This window comes from Myxozyma melibiosi (assembly GCF_037950935.1).
Source record: "Myxozyma melibiosi strain Phaff 52-87 chromosome Unknown BZA70scaffold_1, whole genome shotgun sequence".
In the NCBI taxonomy this organism is placed as follows: domain Eukaryota; kingdom Fungi; phylum Ascomycota; class Lipomycetes; order Lipomycetales; family Lipomycetaceae; genus Myxozyma; species Myxozyma melibiosi.
In genome coordinates, this window is record NW_027042915.1 from 268812 (window position 1) to 287958 (window position 19147).

General features: G+C 49.4%; 8 protein-coding genes across 8 annotated transcripts; 5 read left to right on the forward strand and 3 right to left on the reverse strand.

The window, feature by feature from the left end:
- The first annotated feature begins 48 nt into the window (after nt 1-48).
- On the forward strand, nt 49-2340 carry BZA70DRAFT_3982 (polypeptide release factor). Its single transcript, XM_064915087.1, has 5 exons — nt 49-328; nt 418-429; nt 543-592; nt 700-749; nt 812-2340. The coding sequence occupies exons 1-5, from the start codon at nt 264-266 to the stop codon at nt 1955-1957; spliced, it is 1323 nt and encodes a 440-aa protein (XP_064770118.1). The 5' UTR covers nt 49-263; the 3' UTR covers nt 1958-2340.
- A 382-nt stretch (nt 2341-2722) lies between these two features.
- BZA70DRAFT_286466 (major facilitator superfamily domain-containing protein) lies at nt 2723-4315 on the reverse strand (the record flags this gene model as incomplete). The annotated part of the gene is made up of 2 exons (XM_064913868.1): nt 2723-4027; nt 4130-4315. 2 exons carry the CDS (start codon nt 4313-4315, stop codon nt 2723-2725), a joined length of 1491 nt encoding a protein of 496 aa, XP_064770119.1.
- Nucleotides 4316-5638: 1323 nt separating this feature from the next.
- Nucleotides 5639-7022, forward strand: BZA70DRAFT_234015 (terpenoid cyclases/protein prenyltransferase alpha-alpha toroid; the record flags this gene model as incomplete). The annotated part of the gene is made up of 3 exons (XM_064910281.1): nt 5639-6183; nt 6245-6709; nt 6776-7022. 3 exons carry the CDS (start codon nt 5639-5641, stop codon nt 7020-7022), a joined length of 1257 nt encoding a protein of 418 aa, XP_064770120.1.
- A 752-nt stretch (nt 7023-7774) lies between these two features.
- BZA70DRAFT_3986 (uncharacterized protein) lies at nt 7775-9682 on the forward strand. The gene is made up of 3 exons (XM_064915088.1): nt 7775-8214; nt 8352-8439; nt 8507-9682. Exons 1-3 carry the CDS (start codon nt 8002-8004, stop codon nt 9295-9297), a joined length of 1092 nt encoding a protein of 363 aa, XP_064770121.1. The 5' UTR covers nt 7775-8001; the 3' UTR covers nt 9298-9682.
- Nucleotides 9683-10807, reverse strand: BZA70DRAFT_233171 (GNAT domain-containing protein; the record flags this gene model as incomplete). Its single annotated transcript, XM_064910252.1, has 2 exons — nt 9683-10020; nt 10072-10807. 2 exons carry the CDS (start codon nt 10805-10807, stop codon nt 9683-9685), a joined length of 1074 nt encoding a protein of 357 aa, XP_064770122.1.
- A 237-nt stretch (nt 10808-11044) lies between these two features.
- BZA70DRAFT_270462 (mitochondrial and cytoplasmic histidine-tRNA ligase Hrs1) lies at nt 11045-12944 on the forward strand. Its single transcript, XM_064911292.1, has 2 exons — nt 11045-11295; nt 11354-12944. The coding sequence occupies exons 1-2, from the start codon at nt 11103-11105 to the stop codon at nt 12781-12783; spliced, it is 1623 nt and encodes a 540-aa protein (XP_064770123.1). The 5' UTR covers nt 11045-11102; the 3' UTR covers nt 12784-12944.
- On the forward strand, nt 12826-17976 carry BZA70DRAFT_4150 (uncharacterized protein). Its single transcript, XM_064915097.1, has 3 exons — nt 12826-13190; nt 13246-15460; nt 15523-17976. Exons 1-3 carry the CDS (start codon nt 13068-13070, stop codon nt 17874-17876), a joined length of 4692 nt encoding a protein of 1563 aa, XP_064770124.1. The 5' UTR covers nt 12826-13067; the 3' UTR covers nt 17877-17976.
- On the reverse strand, nt 17977-19141 carry BZA70DRAFT_4151 (uncharacterized protein). Its single transcript, XM_064915098.1, has one exon. The coding sequence runs from the start codon at nt 19057-19059 to the stop codon at nt 18076-18078; it is 984 nt and encodes a 327-aa protein (XP_064770125.1). The 5' UTR covers nt 19060-19141; the 3' UTR covers nt 17977-18075.
- Between the last annotated feature and the right edge of the window lie 6 nt (nt 19142-19147).

A 19147-nucleotide genomic window follows, 5' to 3' on the forward strand; every position in this document is an offset into this window, starting at 1 on the left:
GTCTAATTTTTTTTTCTTGCCGCTGCTGGCAAACGCCTTGCAGGCAGAGAGGTAAACCGATAGGAAGAAGATCGTCTCTGTTCATATTCCTACATTGCTTTTGTATTCTTTATAACCTCCCCGGTTTTTCTCTGTTGATCAATCTTTTCGGAAGAACTAGCTAGCGTTCATTGTTAGTTCTCTTTTTGCTGCCTTGATCACCGCTCCTTCACACACTACCACCACCTCCTACTTCACACTCCGCCTGTATATACCACATAGCCATGGCTCCCTCCGCCAACGAAGAGACAGACGCTGAGAAGAATATCGAGATATGGAAGGTCAAAAAGTGAGTTGTTTATTGCTGTTCCGTGACAGAAATCTTGCTTCTGTGAAGCATCTCGTCAAGTTCTCAATCAGTGCTAACTCGCGACACAGGCTCATTAAGAGGTAAATTTCTACAATTCATCGTACTGCTCAACATATTCCGTTGATCATGATGACACCGACAAAATGATCTACTATCATACGTTCGATCGGTATTAACGTGTTTTATTCTACAGCTTGGAAGCCGCCAGAGGAAACGGTACCTCTATGATTTCTCTCATCATTCGTACGCGCCCTACTCCCCTTGTGCCTTTACATCTTATTTGTCGCCGTTGAATACATTCATACTACTCGGCCATAGCAATGCGAATCAATACTGACCTCTTCTACTAGCTCCCCGGTCTCAGATTCCGCAGATCGCAAAGATGCTGGCTGACGAATACGTACGATATTGCAGCTTTTTTTTCGCCACTATCTCTCCGCCTCTGACATTGTCTTCCTATAGGGTACTGCTTCTAATATCAAATCGCGAGTAAACCGTCTTTCCGTCCTCAGTGCAATCACATCCACCCAGCAGCGACTCAAGCTCTACAACCGAGTTCCACCAAATGGACTCGTCATCTACTGTGGTGAAATCATCACAGACGAGGGCAAAGAGCGCAAGCTTAACATTGACTTTGAGCCGTTCAAGCCCATCAACACATCACTCTACCTTTGCGACAACAAATTCCATACCGAAGCTCTTTCCGAGTTGCTCGAGTCCAACTCCAAGTTTGGTTTCATTATCATGGATGGTAACGGAACTCTGTTCGGTACTCTCTCGGGAAACACCCGCGAAGTCCTTCACAAGTTCACTGTCGATCTTCCCAAGAAGCACGGACGTGGTGGTCAGTCTGCTTTGCGTTTCTCGCGTCTGCGTGACGAAAAGCGACACAACTACGTCCGCAAGGTGGCCGAGGAAGCTGTCCGTAATTTCATCACAAACGACAAGGTCAACGTAACCGGTCTCATTCTCGCTGGTTCGGCTGACTTCAAGACCGAACTCTCGCAGTCTGACATGTTTGATGGCCGCTTGCAAGCCAAGATCATCAAGATTGTTGACGTTTCCTATGGTGGCGAGAACGGCTTCAACCAAGCCATCGAGCTGTCCGCAGAGGCCCTCTCCAACGTGAAGTTCATCCAAGAGAAGAAGCTCATCCTCCAGTACTTTGACGAGATCGCCCAGGATACCGGAAAGTACTGCTACGGTGTCGAGGATACCTTGAAGGCCCTTGACCTCGGTGCCTGCGAGACCGTCATCGTTTACGAGAACCTTGACGTCATCCGCTACACTTTGAAGAGCTCTACTGGTGAGCCCGTCGTCATCCACGTTTCCAAGGCCCAGGAGGCTACTTCTAAGGACAAGTTCTTGGACAAGGCCACCGGTCTCGAGATGGAAGTCATCGAGGAGCAGCCAATGATTGAGTGGCTTGCCGAGCATTACAAGGAGTTTGGTGCAGCGCTCGAGTTCGTCACCGACAAGTCCTCTGAGGGTGCTCAGTTCGTCAAGGGCTTTGGTGGAATCGGTGCCCTGCTGCGATACAAGGTCAACTTTGAGCAGCTGGTTTCTGACTCTGAGGACGAGTACTACGATGATGATGATGACATTTAAATCAGAATCATGTCGCTCTGTTTGTTCCTTTTCTTTGTCTTTTTCTATTTGCTAGTCTCCTATTATTTTGTGATTTTTCATGGCGCCTTTCTTCTTCTTTAACTCTCTCGATCGGATGGGGTCGGTTTGATTTGCCTTGCCTTAGATAAAAGAAAAAAGGGTGTCTTTTGTTTTGTATCTGTTATTTTTTTATTCGTTCTTTTCAATTCTCCTCTACTTGTTTGCCTTGCCGCAGCTTAAAATTTGGGTTTCCTTGTGCTTTACCGGTCGTCCTCCTTTATATGTGCCTCATTTTTTTTGTTATCACTCTTCTACACTATTTCTTGTGTGTATGTATCCGCGGCTCTTCTGTTAACGTATAGTTTCTTGTTGTTTTTTATATAAGTTATCCTGATATTTTTGTGGTACAAAGAGAAAAGATGAGGATGAGAGGAGAGGAAAAAAGGTCGGCGCGGTCTGTATAGCGGTCAGATTTGAAAAGTACATATCGTGTTTCTTTATTTATGATTAGTAGATTTTATTTTTCTTATTATTATTTTTTTGGTGGGCAAGGGAGAATGTGACTTTGAACGAAATATAAAGAATGAAAGAAAAAAAATTCTAGGCATGCGTAAATTTAACTCGTATATTCTTAGGTAGATCGTAACCGTAAACAAGCAAGATGTAATTTATGATAAATAACGGTAAACACAGTTCATCAGCCACAAGTAAAACGGTCGAAAACCGTTTGACAAAAAAAAAAAAAAACTCGGGACAGGTAATCTGTCAAAATGCGTATCTGAAATCAGGATGATCATCGCCCAAATCATCCCAGCTCTGCAAACGGGCCTCGTTAGCGGCATCACTATCGCACTGCGCATCTTTCTGCCTGTTGCGCCATTTTAGGTACATGACGTTCAAAGCGGTAGCGAGAACACCAAGGCAGAGAATGCCGACGCAGGCAGCCTTGCCGGTTCTGTAGTCGTTATCCTCGTTTCGGAAGGCCTGGTTGCCGCCTATTCCGATCGCCTGCGCGATACTGTTGATCAGCGCAAGAGCTGTTGCACGACGCGTGAAGCCAATGAGGACGACCTGGGTCCAGATGATTACGAGGATGACGGTCGGGTAGATTCCGGCCGTGACAAGGCACGCGCCTGCAAACTTCACCTTGTCGTTGTTGACTGCGAGTAGTAGGATGTAGCCGACTAGAGTCACCACATAACAGATCATCAGAAGGCTGGCGCGTTGCTGAAGTCTATCTGCGAGGTATCCGACGATGATGAGAGTCACAAAGGCGCAGGCGTAGCAAATACAGCTGAAAAGCTGAGCACGCGCAGAAGTGTATCCAAGAGTCTTGATCAAAGACGGGAGGAAATTCTGGACCGAGCTGGTGGAGAAGTGAGTCACGCTGTAGCATATCGTCAACAGCCAAAAGTGGGGTCTGAGGAGAGTGATGAATATTTGCTTGACGCGAATCTTTGCGTCGTCAGCGTTATGAGTCGCGCGGCCTCGCTTGATGGCATATTCAAGTTCTTCCTTCTTGAACAGTCTCTTGGAGAAGAATGTGGGACGGGTAGGGATATCAGGAAGCATGAAAGCAACGAAAAAGCTGAAGCCGACAGGAAGAATTCCTTCAATTATGAAGATCCATTGCCAGGCATAGTGACCTCCAGAATAGGACAGACCCTTCTCGATACCATAGGCAATCAAGCCATTGAAGGAGCTAGCAAGTGCAGATACACTGTAGAAGATACCAGTTCGCAGCGACATCTCATCGTAGGTGTACCAGAACGAGAGGTAGAAGAAAGCACCTTGGATCATGGCTTCTGAGCACCCTACCAAAAATCTCAATCCAGAAACTTGCGAATAGTTCTTCGCATATGCGATGCAGACAGTGATGATACCCCACACCAACATGGCAGCACTAAATTGGAATGGAGGTCTCAACTTTCGAATGAAAAGAGTTCCCACAGGCTGAAAAACAATATATCCAATCTGAAACCAGCTAGTGATATTGGCATACTGCTCAGAAGAGATACTGAGCTTCTCTGTCATGCCAGCTACTTTGGCATTTCCGATATCAGAGCGATCCTGGATTATGTATTGTTAGACTTAGCAGAGAAGATTGGAACAGAGACAAGAAGAACGTGCCATGCTTGCAAAGAAATAGATAAGCGAGAGAGTGGGGAGAACAATGAGATCAAGCTTGAGCAGGAGGGAACGCTGGAGCTTGGGATCATAGTCTCCTGAATCCTTGAGAGTAGTTCCAAGGTTCTTGTTGGAGGGTTCCTCAAACTTCTCGTTGATGGAGTCAACATCTTCGATTAGCTGGTTGCCCGGAGCCGTGTGGGTAGGCTTGAATTCGCCGATGGTAGCCATAGTCGATGGCTAATAATTCGAGAACAAGGCGTTCTCTGGGATTTCTCTCGCGGAGTTTGAGAGTCAGGCAGATGATGCTTCGTATGATACAGTACACCAGGTATCGAGCGAGGTGGAACGTAGCAAGAGAGAGGGATATATAAGTCGAGGCAGGATCAGAAGGTCGGCGTATGAAAGCTTTGAGTCAGGTTGAGTGAGCAGTTCTACCCCGCAGATGGCAAAAGTAAAAGCAGCGATACAGCACAGTTGATTTGAGACACGAGGAAGTATTAAAAGTTTAAGGTATCGTGAGGTGACGTTTTCTCCGAATTCTTCGCTGCAGATGGAGGTGATGATTTCGGAGTACTATCGGACATGGGGGACGATCATGTGTTAAGTCCAGGCGCCCGGGATATATTTGGAAAGAGAACAAGGAGCCGGCTCGAGCGACGCGGCAAGTTGGCTCAGACGAGACAAACAACGAGCGGTACCATTGCTGAAACAGATTTAAGGTAAACAAAAAAGAGGGGAACGAGTAGGAGCAAAAATAGAAGCAATGACGAGGTGCCTGTGCCGCTCGGTGTTGAGATGTTTACTCGATCGGAGGCGTTGCAGAACGACGGCGCGGCACCAGAGGAAATTGGTAGCGAGCTCGGCTTCCTATCAAGCTCAGCACTACCGAGCTTGATAATGATATGCTTCAGAGAACTGTGGAGCACAATGCCTTTGGATTGACGTTGTTGCTACTGGTCGATCATCAGACATATCCGAATACACACTAGTAGCCCGCGTGGTGCACGCATGGCTCGCCTATGGGGATCGACAGTAATAACGATAGCACGGTACGCACAGTGCTGCTATTATGATTTGGTGCAGATATTTCTTCCAACTGTGAATTTTTTGAAAAAACAAGCACAAGCAAACAAGAGCGGGAAGGTAATATGAGTAAATGATATGAACTGTAGAGAAGACAAGAGTTGTGGATTACTGGATCGACTTAATGAAAGGTCTTGGTGTTGATTTATTTGATTTATTTTGATTATGTCATCTCTTATATAGCTTTACCTCAAACCACAACAAGGGGGTTTGGTGACCCGCAGACGATGAGGCTCACGACAAACTTTGAGTCCGAGTTGGGATTTGATTCTTCGACACTCCGCCGTCCCCGAACAATGCTAAGCATTCAGTAACCAAATATTGTTCCATCAAAGTCTCTTCTGCCTCTCGATCCGAACTCAGAGATATAAATCAGCATTGATGCGTCCAGGTGGACCTCGAGTCGTCTTTTCGCAGTCGCGCTACGCAAACTCATCTGGGTCTTTTGCACGTCGTCGAAACGCAGCCATGGCAGCTCCTTACACCCCGGAATTGAACAAAGTGCACAATGAAAAGGTTCCGATTCAAGACTCACTCATAACCGAGACGTCGGAAATGCAAGATGAGACAGCTCGTGTGTGCGAGGGACTGATTCTCGAAGGCCAGCTGCCGAATCTCAACCGATCTGCACACGTTGAATTTCTTCAGGTTCCCCTCCAGAATCGGCTACCAGCCAGTTTCACCGGTCTAGACGCTTCTAAACCATGGATCATGTACTGGCCGTTGCAGGGCATATCTTTGCTTGATCCTTTGGCTTTGTCCCCGGCAGACTCTTCACGCGTCTCCGCTTCAGTGTTTGCGTGCATATCGCCCACCGAGGGAGGTTTCGGCGGCGGACACGGTCAGATTGCGCACCTGGCCAGTACTTACGCTGCCCTCAACGCGCTTGCGATCTCACAGGACAGAGAAGCATGGAGTGCTCTTGACCGCAAAAAAATCTATGGATATCTGTTGGCGATGAAATGCGAAGATGGTGGGTTCCGCATGCATCATGGCGGGGAGGAGGATGTGAGGTAAGAACAGCACTCTGTTTCTTCTTTAACATAGCAACTAACGAAGATATCACAATTATAGAGCAATTTATTGTGCACTAGCTAGTGCGGCCCTTCTCAACATCATGACCGAAGAACTGGTGGCTGGAAGTGCAGAGTGGATATCGAGATGCCAGACGTACGAGGGCGGTATAGGCGGAGCGCCTGATAATGAAGCGCACGGTGGATACGCGTTTTGCGGACTGGCGGCTTTATGTTTGCTGGGAAATCCGATAGAAACAGTCCCGAAATATCTCGACTTGGCTAATTTCATCCAGTGGCTGTCAGCGCGACAGTATCAACCGGAGGGTGGGTTTTCGGGACGGAGCAATAAGCTCGTGGACGGGTGCTACAGCTGGTGGGTCGGCGGATGCTGGGCCATTCTGGAGGGATTGATGCCAGCGCTGAGGATGGGGAGCGACGTGATTTGGAGTAAAGCAGATTTACAGAAATACATACTGTGCTGCTGTCAAAGCGCCAGTGGGGGTCTGCGCGACAAGCCTGGAAAGTAAGAGGCAAAAGAGTGGATTTTATGATGCTCGAATGTACAGCCATGCTAATTGATTGCTTCTAGGTCTGCCGACTTTTACCATTCATGCTACGTTCTCTCGGGCTTGTCGGTAGTACAGCATCGGTACAAGATCTCGCCCCAGAAACGGGAGAGTAAGCTTGGCGAGTGGTCGCTGATGTGGGATTACGAAGCCGAGGACGAGAAAGTGGTGAAGGTTGTAGCGGCGAACGCAGTCGGGCCGCTGAACCCAGTGCATGTCCTGCCATGGGGAGTCGCGGAGATGATGCACGACTTTTATGCGAAGCAGTAGCGGACAGCGGGATTATTGGGCGAGACTGGCAGAGGCGGACCTGGATTTGGGACATCACATTTCAACAAGGGGCCGTCACACCCAACATTCTATCACAGCGACAGTATGTGTTGAGCTGATACCACCTCACGTTACCGGGAAGATAGAGTAAGTGAGAAGTGAGCAGAAAGCCTTGCTGGCAACGTACAGTGGAGGGCCGGATACGTGCGGGGCCCGGCTGGAGGAGTTGCCGGATGCTGTTGCTGCTGCCGTTGAGGGTCGCGAAGTGAGAAATGAGGAAGGGTGTATAAGACCTAACCCAATGGTTACGCCAGCTAGGCTCCGTATATGTCAAGTCGAGTCAGCCAACCAGCAGGAGCCAACGGCACCGAGAAGAACGGTGGAGATGCGTACGCGTATAGAACAGTCCTAATTGACGACTTCTATTCCAGCAATTGTAGAGATGCAGACCAGATAACAAAGCAGCTGCCGTTGGTGCGAACGTTGTGTACGTTTCGCCTCACCAATCGGGCAAAGTTTCGATAAAATTAGCCATTACTGCCGCTGCCGCGAGCCACCCAAACCGCGCAGCAGCAGCCGTGGCAGCGCAGCGCGTTCGCCACAAACGCGCGGTGGGGCAGAGGACCAGGCAGCGCTCGCGACCGGCTCGCGGGACCGGCAAGAGAGCGGCGGCGGTTTGCTGCTTGTTGATTTCTTGAGACCGATATTAGCTGGCGATGCCAGTTTCAGGCTCGACGGGCGACGCGCGTTATTTCTGTTGCGGGACAGGGAGTTGCTTAAAATGTAAAATTACTCTATTTGGACTAGCGCCGTTTGGTGCAGCACGCAGAGTTGGGTTTGGCTTTGTGCTGCGTCGCCGCTTCGCCTTTTCTTCGTCCTCCTTTCCTTCTTCCTGTCCTCTTTTCTCCCCATCCTCCCTCTTCCTCTCTGCCCCATCCCTCTCTCTTTCTCTCTCTCTCTCCCATCTTCTTCTGCAGTAATGGACAAGGAAAAGAACGACTACGCCGTCGAGCTCCCCGACTCCGCCCCTGGCTCGCGGGGATCCAAGCCCAAGGCCGTCGTCGCCGTCGTCAACTCCCCTCTCATCTCCATCTTCTCCTACTGCGGTGCTTCAATTCTCATGACCACCACAAACAAGTACGTCCTTTCGGGATACTCGTTCAACCTCAACTTCTTCCTTCTCATGGTCCAGGTATGTGCTTGTCCGCCTCGTTTTCCTTGCTATGCGCCTTGCTCCCTTGCTCGAGACGCGACGCGCCCCCCGGCTCCACGCTTCCTCTCCCCCCCACATTCTATTCACTCAAACTAACCATCATTCCACTTCAATAGTCGCTTGTCTGCGTTGCTGCCATCCAGATTTGCAAGTCCATGGGCTTCATCTCCTACCGCGACTTCAACATGGCTGAGGCCAAGAAGTGTATGTTGCACCCCTAATCTCTTAAATCTCGCTTGCCTTGTTCGCTAACAGCCCTTCCTCTCTCCAGGGTTTCCCATCTCGACCCTTCTTGTTGTCATGATCTATACCTCCTCCAAGGCCCTCCAGTACCTCTCCATCCCCGTCTACACCATCTTCAAGAACCTTACCATCATCCTCATCGCCTATGGTGAGGTCCTCTGGTTCGGTGGCTCCGTCTCCGGTCTTGCCCTCTTCTCCTTCGGCCTCATGGTCCTTTCCTCCATCGTTGCCGCCTGGGCTGACATCCGTGGTGCCATCATGGCCTACGGCTCCGAGCAGGGTGCTGCCTCCAGCATCGCTACCCTCAACGCCGGTTACCTGTGGATGTTCATGAACTGCTTGTCTTCCGCCACCTACGTCCTCGGCATGCGCAAGCGCATCAAACTCACCAACTTCAAGGACTTTGACACCATGTTCTACAACAACTTGCTCTCCATCCCCATCCTTTTCATCTGCTCGCTTGTTGTCGAGAACTGGTCGTCCGAGAACGTTTCCAACAACTTCCCCACTGAGCAGCGCACCTCGCTCATCGTCGCCATGGTCTTCTCTGGCCTCTCCACCGTCTTCATCTCGTACACTTCGGCCTGGTGTGTTCGTGTCACCTCCTCTACTACCTACTCCATGGTCGGCGCTCTCAACAAGCTGCCCATTGCCCTTTCTGGCCTCGTCTTCTTCGACGCGCCCGTCACCTTGGGCTCCGTCTCGGCCATCTTCATTGGTTTCCTTGCCGGTCTCGTCTACGCTGTTGCCAAGATCCAGCAGGGCAAGAAGACTCCTTCGCTCCCCACCGCTAACAGCAACACTGAGCGTAAGGACTAAGCATATCTTATCTATTATCACATCTAAGTGAATCTATGGGAAGAGAATCTAGCGTGTATATGTGTGAATGTGTGTGTGTGTGTGTGAATTTGCGTGAGTAAGCTAACGTGAAGTCACTCGTGAACAAGAAAGAGAAAGAGAGAAGAGAGATAGAGACTTACGGGTCTGTGTATTGAAAAGAGTCAAGTATGCGAGTGATTGTGTCATGAAGCATTAATCTTTTTTTTTTCTTTTTTTTAATATATACATATATATCTTGGTTATCGCTTGGTAGACATAGATCTCTGCACTTGCTAATATACAAATTGCTAACTAGAATTTGAGCTCCTTCATGAAATGATTTCTTCACGCTCAGTAGACGCTAGTCGTACAGTTATTGTAATTATCACAAGGCAGGTCCTATCTCTTCAAAAAATGTCGTTCGTTCGATGCGCATCAACGCCGCTCGCTTATGAGGAAAATCAAACTCCTTCAGCTTCGTGAACCCAAACTTCAGAAGATACCCGATCAGCTTCGAGTTATCTGCTCTTGGTTCCAGAAAGACATATCTCGTTCGAGTGTCTTGTAGGAAGAGCATATGCACGATCGAAGTAAGCCAGGCGCGGACGATGTGCGGGCCACGCAGGTTCTCATTGCCGACTAGAAGGTGGAAACCCATGTCGTATGGACCTACCTCTCCGTCGGTGTAGGGCGCAAGATGATCTTCAAGCACGTAGTAGATCTCTGCATGATGTCAGCGCCCATACTCAAAATAAAGAAAGAAAAAAGACTAACCGGTGTATAGAAAGCGCTCGCCGTCGAGCGTGCCGATGATCTGCGTCGCGTGTCTGTCCTTCTCCATACTCTCGATGTAAGGAACATGAACGGTATCCTTTGCACCCTTCATGCCCCAGAACTTTGCCACACGGTCATTGTTCATCCACTCCGAGAACGCATCCACGTCAGCTGAATCACTTTTCTGCAAGACATGGAACTCGAGCAGTTTCTGGAGCGAGGGTATGTAGCGCGCATACCGCTCTGTGTGTAAATGAGTTGGGCGAAGAGGATGTCTGACTGTTGACCCCGCGCTGTTTTTGTCGGTCACATAGAAAGTGGGGATTGATGATGCTGACGAATTGCTCAGAAGAAATCCAGACAGCGGACCCTTTGACGGGATATGAACCTGATAGAAAACTGAGCGAAGACAGAGCAGTCTGTCGTCGGAGTTAGCCTGGATCAGCCCGCTTGTGAATATATCAGAGCTGAGGCTACTGTTGACAGTAGCCACCTCCACCGATGAGGTCTTTGGGTACAGGTGAAAGATCGAAAACAAAACCACCCAAAGCCCAAATGGATCACACTCCTCGAGGAGAAGCAGTTGACTCGTTCCTGGCTGGAACGAGAACTTGGCATTCTCCAGGACGACGTCGTCTCCAGCTCTTAGAGAGTTGAGATACTCAGTCTCACTGGTGAAGTTGATGGTGATGATCTGGCCCGAGGGCAGCGTGAGCACATTTTTCGAGTCCGACATTACAGAAATACAGGTATATTTTACTGCTTAAACAAGAAAACAAGGAGATTAGAGACCTGTCAGGGTATTTATACAGCACGGATGGCCGCCGGCTGAGGATCTAGAAGCGCAGCCGAGTCGCGGACTCAGTTTCATAACCGAATTGAGTTTTCCCTGTTCCCAAATTAGCCCTTACCCTCAGTGACCTTCCAGTGTCACCCAAAATAATAAAAAAAATCCACAGCCAAATTAGTCAATTTGTTAGTGCTCTCGGTGGTTTCAAGCAAAAATCTGAGAGACAGGCGACTCCCGTTACATGCTCTTGTTCTCACGCACAAATTCATCCGTGTGCTCGCAATTGATCAGAAAGGGACTACAAAGATCTTTGTTTAGTGCAATGGCTTCTACAGAGGAGACGCAGGTCGCGGCGGCACCAGTCGTGCGTAAGGAGAAGGAGAAGAAGGAGAAAGTGCAGCAGTACACTCTCAAGACACCAAAAGGAACAAAAGGTAGGTGGTATTTTTTATTACAGCACGAATCGTAGACTGATGCTAATCTACGCAACAGACTGGGCTGATAAGGACATGGTCCTGCGCACACGTATCTTTGACACCCTCACTGCTGTCTTCAAGCGTCACGGCGGAGTCACCATCGACACTCCCGTGTTTGAGCTGCGAGAGATCCTGGCCGGCAAGTACGGCGAAGATTCAAAACTGATCTATGATCTTAAGGACCAAGGTGGCGAGCTGTGTTCGTTGCGGTATGACCTCACAGTGCCGTTCGCGCGATTCTTGGCCATGAACCCCACGATCCAGTCCATCAAGCGGTATCACATCGCCAAGGTCTACCGACGTGACCAACCGGCCATGACAAAAGGCCGTATGCGCGAGTTCTACCAGTGCGATTTCGATATTGCGGGCACGTACGAGACCATGGTTCCCGACGCAGAGGCTGTCGCGATCGCCGTCGAGGGCCTCACCGAGCTCGGCATCGAGGAGTTCACAGTCAAACTCAACCACAGAAAGATCCTCGACGGAATCTTCGCCGTCTGCGGAGTCCCCGAAGCTGATGTGCGCAAGATCAGCAGTGCAGTTGACAAGCTCGATAAGGTGTCGTGGGAGGATGTCAAGAAGGAGATGGTGGAGGAGAAGAACCTGCCGGTTGAGGCTGCTGACAAGATCGGCGAGTACGTCAAGCTCAAAGGCGGTAGAGATCTTATTGCCACCCTAGAATCTGACGGGAAGTTGATGGCGAATGAGTCCGCGGCCCAGGGTGTAAAGGATATGGTGCTGCTCTATGACTACTTGGATGCCTTCGAAGCCTCGTCCAAGGTCTCGTTCGATCTGTCGCTTGCTCGTGGTCTCGATTACTACACCGGAATTATTTACGAGTGTGTGACCACTGGCTCCGCGCCACCACCCGCCCCCACGGAGGAAGCTGCTAGCTCCAAAAAGTCGTCTAAGAAGTCCAAGCCCAAGGATGAGGACGAGGATGTAAGTGAATATGTCGGTATCGGATCCATTGCTGCCGGTGGTCGCTATGATGAGCTGGTGGGTATGTTTGCGCAGTCCAAGAAGAAGAGCGTCATGCCATGTGTTGGTATTTCCTTTGGTGTCGAGCGTCTATTCTCGATTCTCAAGGCGAAAGAGGATATGTCCAAGGTCCGCGCGACTGCTACCGACGTGTACATCATGGCATTCGGTGGTGGAAAAGAGTGGACTGGTTTCCTCCCCGAGCGCATGAAAGTTGCGCGCAGCCTGTGGAAGGCTGGCATCAGCGCCGAGTATCTCTACAAGTCAAAGCCCAAGCCGCGCCAGCAGTTCGAGGCGGCGGATAAGATCGGTGCGCCATTGGCTGTCATCCTCGGTCAGGACGAGTATTCACAGGGCAAGGTCAAGGTCAAGCAGCTTGGACTTGGAGACAATGCGGACGAGGGTATAGATGTTGCATTGGAGGATCTGGCCGAGTACGTCAAAAAGCAGCTTACGATAGTCTAGAGAAAGGACAAATAATTGTACGTTGAGTTAAACTTTATGCGTGCGAGTCTGTAAACCTTATAAGATATACACGCCCGCGTGGTCGGAGCTTTGCGGCTCGTATTCGCTTCCGCGATTATATCTTCTCCATCTTGGCCGCCATCATAATCGCCCCTCCTCCTACTGTCGTCAACAGCAAACAGTAACCCGTCCCGCATCCGTCTTTGCAGACCATGAACTGACAGACACAGAAGAGATTATACAGCAAGCATATTTGCTGAAGAAACCACACAGACCGCAGCGCAATGGCTCCAGTAGGTCGGCAAACGCTTGCTCTCGTGCGCAAATGCTTTATTGTCTTCTGGCGAACCATTGCTGGCTCTGTCTTCCGCGCCTTTGTATTGCCGGTCGTCTTTGCGTTTGCTATTGTAAGTAAATTGTGTACGATTCTGCTAATGCTTTTGATAACTGACAATTGTGCAGTGTCTATCTCAATACCTGTTCGCTCCATCAGGGCGGTACGGCATCGAGACCCCCTATCCGCTACGATCTGTCGCTGAAGTGCTCGGCTCTCGCGACTTTGTCTATCTCTCATCTGAGAAAGGAGGGCTCACTGACGAGATTCGCAATGTCATGGACAAAGTCACCTCAGGCCTCCCAGCTGACCAAGTCATAGCTCTCGACGACCCCGTCGATTTGCTGACAGTCTGTCGCCAGTCTCTGCGTGGCGCCAGTAACTGCCTAGTCGCTATCGAATGGCACGTTTTTGACTCGGAAAACAAGCTGTACAACTACACAATCCGTGCCGACGCAGGCTTGAACCACATCAACGTCAAGACGCACAACACAGATGCTCAACGCTACATCCTACCCACGCAATGGGCACTCGACGCAGCCTTGCTGGATCTCGACGTCGACGATGCTCCGCAGACCATGGCTTACACCACCCGATCGCAAAAACAACATGAGGACGATATCCGCCAGAACTTTATGACTGCGTTCAGAAATTACCTTTCTGCAGCGCTGTATCTGTCAATGATCGGCGTGGTCTATCATCTTACTGGCGAGGTTGCTGCCGAACGCGAGCGTGGAATCGCGACTCTTATCGACAGTATGGGGTGTAAGCCTATTGCTCGTATACTTTCTTTCTTCACGTCCTTTTCTCTTTTCTATCTACCCGGTTGGGTAGTGTTTGGCGTGGCCACTGGTTCCTTGCTGTTTAAGAAGAGCATGGGCATCCAGATCGTCTTCCACATTCTCAGCGGCTTTTCCAACGTTTCCTTTGGCCTTTTCCTTGCGCAGCCTTTCAAGCAGGCCCAGTTTTCCGGAATATTTGGTACCGCTGTCTGTATCCTGCTCGCAGTGATGAGCATCGTCCAGAGAGCAGTTGGTCCCCATAATGCTGCCACCTCTGGTGTCTTGGGGTTTATCTTTCCACCCATGAACTACGTGTTCTTTTTACAGGAGTGTGCCAGATTCCAATATGCAGAGAAAGCCATCAATCTCTTGCATGTGCCCCCAGAAGGCTTTGTCGCCCCGGGAATATACTGGATCGGCTCCGTCGTTCAGACCTTTGTATACTTTGGTCTGGCTCTAGTCGTTGACAAGCTCCTCTACAGCATATGCCCGCGCGTCGTTGACACTCTTGAAGACGATCGGGCACTCGCACTGCAAGAACTAAGCAAGACATACTATCCATGGACATTCAACGGAATGTTCTCAAAATCAAAGAAACTCCCGCCCGTTGCTGCTGTGAATTCGGTCGACCTCAATTTCAGAAGAGGAGAGATTTTCTGCTTACTTGGTGCTAACGGTTCGGGTAAAACGACTAGCTTGGATCTTATTTGTGGTGTTCAAAAACCTACCTCTGGGAGAGTCGTCTTTGGGTCGCAATCAAGCTTGGGATTCTGTCCACAGAGGAACGTCATGTGGGACTTGCTTACGGTTGATGAGCACGTCAAGGTATTGACCACATTGAAGAATAACGACAAGCTGTTAAAGTCCGAGTTCAAAGAAGAAGTTGACAGCTTGATATCGGGCTGCGATCTTGTTCCGAAGCGAAGTGCCCTATCTAAAACACTGTCCGGAGGCCAGAAGCGCAAGCTGCAGCTTGCAATGATGCTGGCGGGCAACTCTGAAGTCTGCTGTATCGACGAGGTCTCGTCTGGGTTGGATCCGATTTCTAGACGAAAGATTTGGGATATCCTGCTTGCTTCAAGGGGAAAGCGGACAATGATTCTCTCCACCCATTTCCTAGATGAAGCAGATCTTCTTGCCGACCATATTGCGATCTTGGCCAAGGGTGAACTTAAAGCTGATGGATCCCCTGTCGAGTTGAAGCAGCGTCTCGGGTCTGGATATCATGTATTCAGCATTGTCCCCGCGTCTGGTAAAGAAACAGTATTCGACCTGACAAGTGCCTCGCAAGCTGTCTCTCTTATCACGCAGCTGGAGCAGGAAGGTCATAAAGAAATCAGAATATCCGGACCACAGCTCGAGGACGTATTTCTGAAATTGGTTGCGGATTCCGATAGCGAGATCAAAGAACTGTTGAACGAAAACGCAATGTCTTATCAAGACGATGGAAGTACCGAGCAGGAGTCAATCGGAGAGAAAGGAGGCGGAATTTTCAAAGCCGTCAGCGCTAAGCAAGATTTTGAACTGGACCTGAAGGGCGGTCAAATCATTGGTTTCTGGGGTATGTTTACTTTTTTATTTCAAGTCATATTTATATCATCTCTCTAACAGATTCATCTACAGGCCAGCTGAAAACTATGCTCTGGAAACGGGTAATTGTCACACGAAGAAACCCGATGCCTACGATTGGCGTTATTCTTGTGCCGCTCATAGTCGGTGCAATTAGTTCTCGCTTTGTTGGCAACTACGTACCAGAAACCTGCGATGCTGAAGATCAAGTCAGCAGAAGAAAGACATATAGCTTCTCGCTAAACTTAGCTACTGCGTCTGTGAACATGGTTTTGGGACCACAGAGTAGTCTCTCGACTTATTTGACTGGTATTCAGTCGTATCTGGGGATTTATTACAGCAGTGCATCTGAGGTCAACGAGAGCATCAACAGATTTGCGGCTAATCTCACCATGGATGATTCAATCCCGTCCTTTGTCAACTCAATCAGGACAAATTACACGACAATAACCCCCGGAGGACTATATTTGGATTCACCAAGGACTGTCGCGTTTCGAGCCAACAGTGCCAACAAGATTGCGCAGAGCGTCGATGGAGTCATTCTCGCGCCAATCATGCTCAATATGTTTGATAACATCATTGGCAATGGAAGCGCCACTATAATCACCGACTATTCACCTTTCCAGTATCCATGGACTCCATCCACTGGTGACTCGCTCTTGTTTGTCGTCTTTTTCAGTTTGGCAATGAGCGTATTCCCTGCCTTTTGTGCACTGTACCCGACAGTGGAAAGACTCCGCCATGTTCGTGCGCTGCATTATTCCAACGGATTGCGAGTCCTCCCACTGTGGGTTTCGCATCTTTTCTTTGATTTTGCTGGAATCCTACTTGTGTGCGTCATACTAGTTGGCGTCTTTGCCGGCCGCAGCTCTGACTGGTATGGGCTTGGATATCTATTTGCCGTCATGATTTTGAATGCATTCGCTTCGATTTTGCTGGCATTCCTATGCTCAATGGTGTCGCTATCTCAGCTCTCGGCATTTGCAATGGCTGCCGGGTTCCAATGTGCCTACTTTCTGGTGTACATCCTTGCATACCTCTTTGTTGATGTGTTTGTCTCTGCACGCCGAGCGGATACTGTGATTCGTATTGTGACGTATGTGCTCTGCATATTTGCTCCGGTAGCCAATCTTGTTCGTGCAATATTTCTGTCACTGAATCTGTTTGGGTCCATGTGTCACAACAGTGATACGTACACTTACTATGCCGATATCAGAGCCTATGGACAGCCTATATTATATCTTGCACTTCAGAGTATCGTGCTGTTTGGAATTCTGATATGGTGGGATTCCGGACGATTTCGAATTCATTTCCAGAGGAAGTTCAAGCCCGCCGATGCTGAAGAGAAGATGGCGAGCCTGGACGAGGATATCTACACCGAGATCCAGAACGTTGAATCACCGAGCAATCCTGGTGGCTTACGGGTTGTACATTTATCAAAGCGGTTTGGAAAATTCGTGGCTGTCGAGGATGTGACATTTGGAGTAGCGCGTAGCGAATGCTTTGCGCTCTTGGGTCCCAATGGCGCAGGAAAGTCTACGACCTTCAATATGATCCGCGGGGAGATTGCCGCTTCGAGCGGTGATGTCTTTGTCGAAAATACGAGTGTGAGCAGCGACCGCGCACGAGCAAGAACATTCCTAGGAGTCTGCCCTCAATTCGATGCCATAGATCGCATGAACGTGACTGAAACATTGGAGTTTTATGCACGTTTACGTGGGCTGCGCAGCGATGACTTGGTGCACAATGTTGAGAATTTGATTTATGCTGTGGGACTGAGTAATTTCCGAGACCGTATGGCTGCGAAATTGTCCGGCGGTAACCGGCGCAAACTCTCGCTAGGAATTGCTTTGATGGCAAATCCCTCTGTGCTTTTGTTAGACGAGCCCAGTTCCGGCATGGATGCGGCGAGCAAGCGTGTCATGTGGAGAACATTGGCTAAAGTATCGGGAGACCGCAGCATTCTGTTGACGACGCATTCGATGGAGGAGGCAGACGCGCTTGCCTCGCGAGCGGGAATTTTGGCAAAGAATATGCTTGCGGTTGGCACTTGTGACCGTTTGCGACAACGGTACAGCAACGCCTTTTTCTTGCATTTCCTGTGTAAAGGTGGAGTTAGCTCCACTACCGAAGAGATGAATGACATTTACGAGTGGGCGGTAGCGAAATTCAAGGGCCATGCTGTTCAAATTCAGGATATGATGTATCATGGCCAAGTCAGGGTTGCGGTCGAAGGTCGCGGAGTGGACGGCGATATATACCGGCTTTTGGATATATTGCGTGCGATTGAGGAAGATCGGAGTACCCTCTCGATCGAGTTCTATTCAGTCGCGCAGGCGAGTTTGGAGCAAGTGTTTTTGAGTATTGTGGGTGCACATGATATTGCTGAAGAAGGATACGCTAATTAGTAGCTCTGGCTCTTTTGGTTTCGAATTCATTTTGTCTGTTATTTTTACGTTATTTTGATTGACTTGTTTAGTTTTAGCACGTTGGTCCTACTGGAGTTACACAGCATGAACACGTAAAACCCAACCCAGACAACCCAGAAATCAATGAACGAATAAAGCAAGTGAGAAATCGAAATACAAACACAAGTAGAAAAATAAACTAGCTATAATAAAAAGCATCAAGAGGGGCAGACACTAAATCATCAGTAAGCCGCTGCAGCTCGCCAATCCATTTGCGCATCGTAGTATCAAGTCGTTTCTTATCATCGGGGAAGTTCTCGCTGAGAGTAGATTCAAGCTCGTTGTAGCGATTGCGTATTGATGTGAGTGCGTTATCAAGATCTCGGGCACGACGCTCGCGGGCGCTTAACCGCATTCGTTCAACTAATTGATCAGGGTCGAATAGGGCGAGGACTTTGTTGTTTTTGACGATCCTGTCGGACAGAGCGAGGTCGTGGGAGTGTCCGGCCTCGCCTGTTCTGCTGATTGAGTAATGAGCTGGGTTCCAATCTCGGTCTAGATGTCTCACAATTTTGATCTTCATGGGACACAGCAGGGTCTCTCTTGGTCTGCGATGGCGAGTGCGTTTGGATGAGCTCGAGGCGTGGTCGGAGGTAGAAAGGTCTTTTTGTGGGGTAGTGGCAGCGAGCAGAGCAGCGACATATTCATCAGAAGATGCCACAACTGCGGGATCCACAACAACCTGCGGAGATGTGACATCGTCGTCATTGAGCGAGTCTTGTCGCTGGTGCTGCTGCTCCGGTTGCTGTGATGCAGAGTCGATGTTCTCGTCGGCGTGTTGCTGCTGCTGGATGTTGCTGCTTTCGGCGTTATTCTCGGATTCCTTTCTTGCCGCTTGCTCACTCTCACTTTTGTTCTGGTCCAAGTCCTTCTCTCTGCTATTTTGCTCTTTTTTGTGGCGACCCCTCTGCGTCGCGTTCACATCGATGCGGCATTGGTAATAACTTGTCTGTGTGCGCACTGCGTCTTTCGAGTTTGTGCTCCGACCATGGATCTTGTACACGTTCTCCATGTACGGGAAGAAAGTGTCGTACTCCTCCGCCGTCATCAGGATCTCATCCTCGACGGAGAACAATCGCTCACGCCATGCGCGGATCTCCTCCTCAGAGGGCGTTGTAGCCATTCGTTAGGCTCGCGGCTTTCTATTGTTTGCAGCGCTGTTGTTATGCGACTACTTAAGTGGAAGAGAGATTAAGGTGTCTTCTGGAAGC

Bases quoted from the DNA above. Each gene is read 5' to 3' on its own strand.
- BZA70DRAFT_3982 (XM_064915087.1), top strand. From the start codon at position 264: ATGGCTCCCTCCGCCAACGAAGAGACAGACGCTGAGAAGAATATCGAG. The intron at 593-699 runs GTACGCGCCCTA...CTCTTCTACTAG, and splicing joins TATGATTTCTCTCATCATTC to CTCCCCGGTCTCAGATTCCG. The intron at 750-811 runs GTACGATATTGC...GTCTTCCTATAG, and splicing joins AGATGCTGGCTGACGAATAC to GGTACTGCTTCTAATATCAA.
- BZA70DRAFT_3986 (XM_064915088.1), top strand. From the start codon at position 8,002: ATGGACAAGGAAAAGAACGACTACGCCGTCGAGCTCCCCGACTCCGCC. The intron at 8,215-8,351 runs GTATGTGCTTGT...CCACTTCAATAG, and splicing joins TCTTCCTTCTCATGGTCCAG to TCGCTTGTCTGCGTTGCTGC. The intron at 8,440-8,506 runs GTATGTTGCACC...TCCTCTCTCCAG, and splicing joins CATGGCTGAGGCCAAGAAGT to GGTTTCCCATCTCGACCCTT.
- BZA70DRAFT_270462 (XM_064911292.1), top strand. From the start codon at position 11,103: ATGCTCTTGTTCTCACGCACAAATTCATCCGTGTGCTCGCAATTGATC. The intron at 11,296-11,353 runs GTAGGTGGTATT...TCTACGCAACAG, and splicing joins GACACCAAAAGGAACAAAAG to ACTGGGCTGATAAGGACATG.
- BZA70DRAFT_4150 (XM_064915097.1), top strand. From the start codon at position 13,068: ATGGCTCCAGTAGGTCGGCAAACGCTTGCTCTCGTGCGCAAATGCTTT. The intron at 13,191-13,245 runs GTAAGTAAATTG...ACAATTGTGCAG, and splicing joins TCGTCTTTGCGTTTGCTATT to TGTCTATCTCAATACCTGTT. The intron at 15,461-15,522 runs GTATGTTTACTT...ATTCATCTACAG, and splicing joins TCAAATCATTGGTTTCTGGG to GCCAGCTGAAAACTATGCTC.
- BZA70DRAFT_4151 (XM_064915098.1), bottom strand. From the start codon at position 19,059: ATGGCTACAACGCCCTCTGAGGAGGAGATCCGCGCATGGCGTGAGCGA.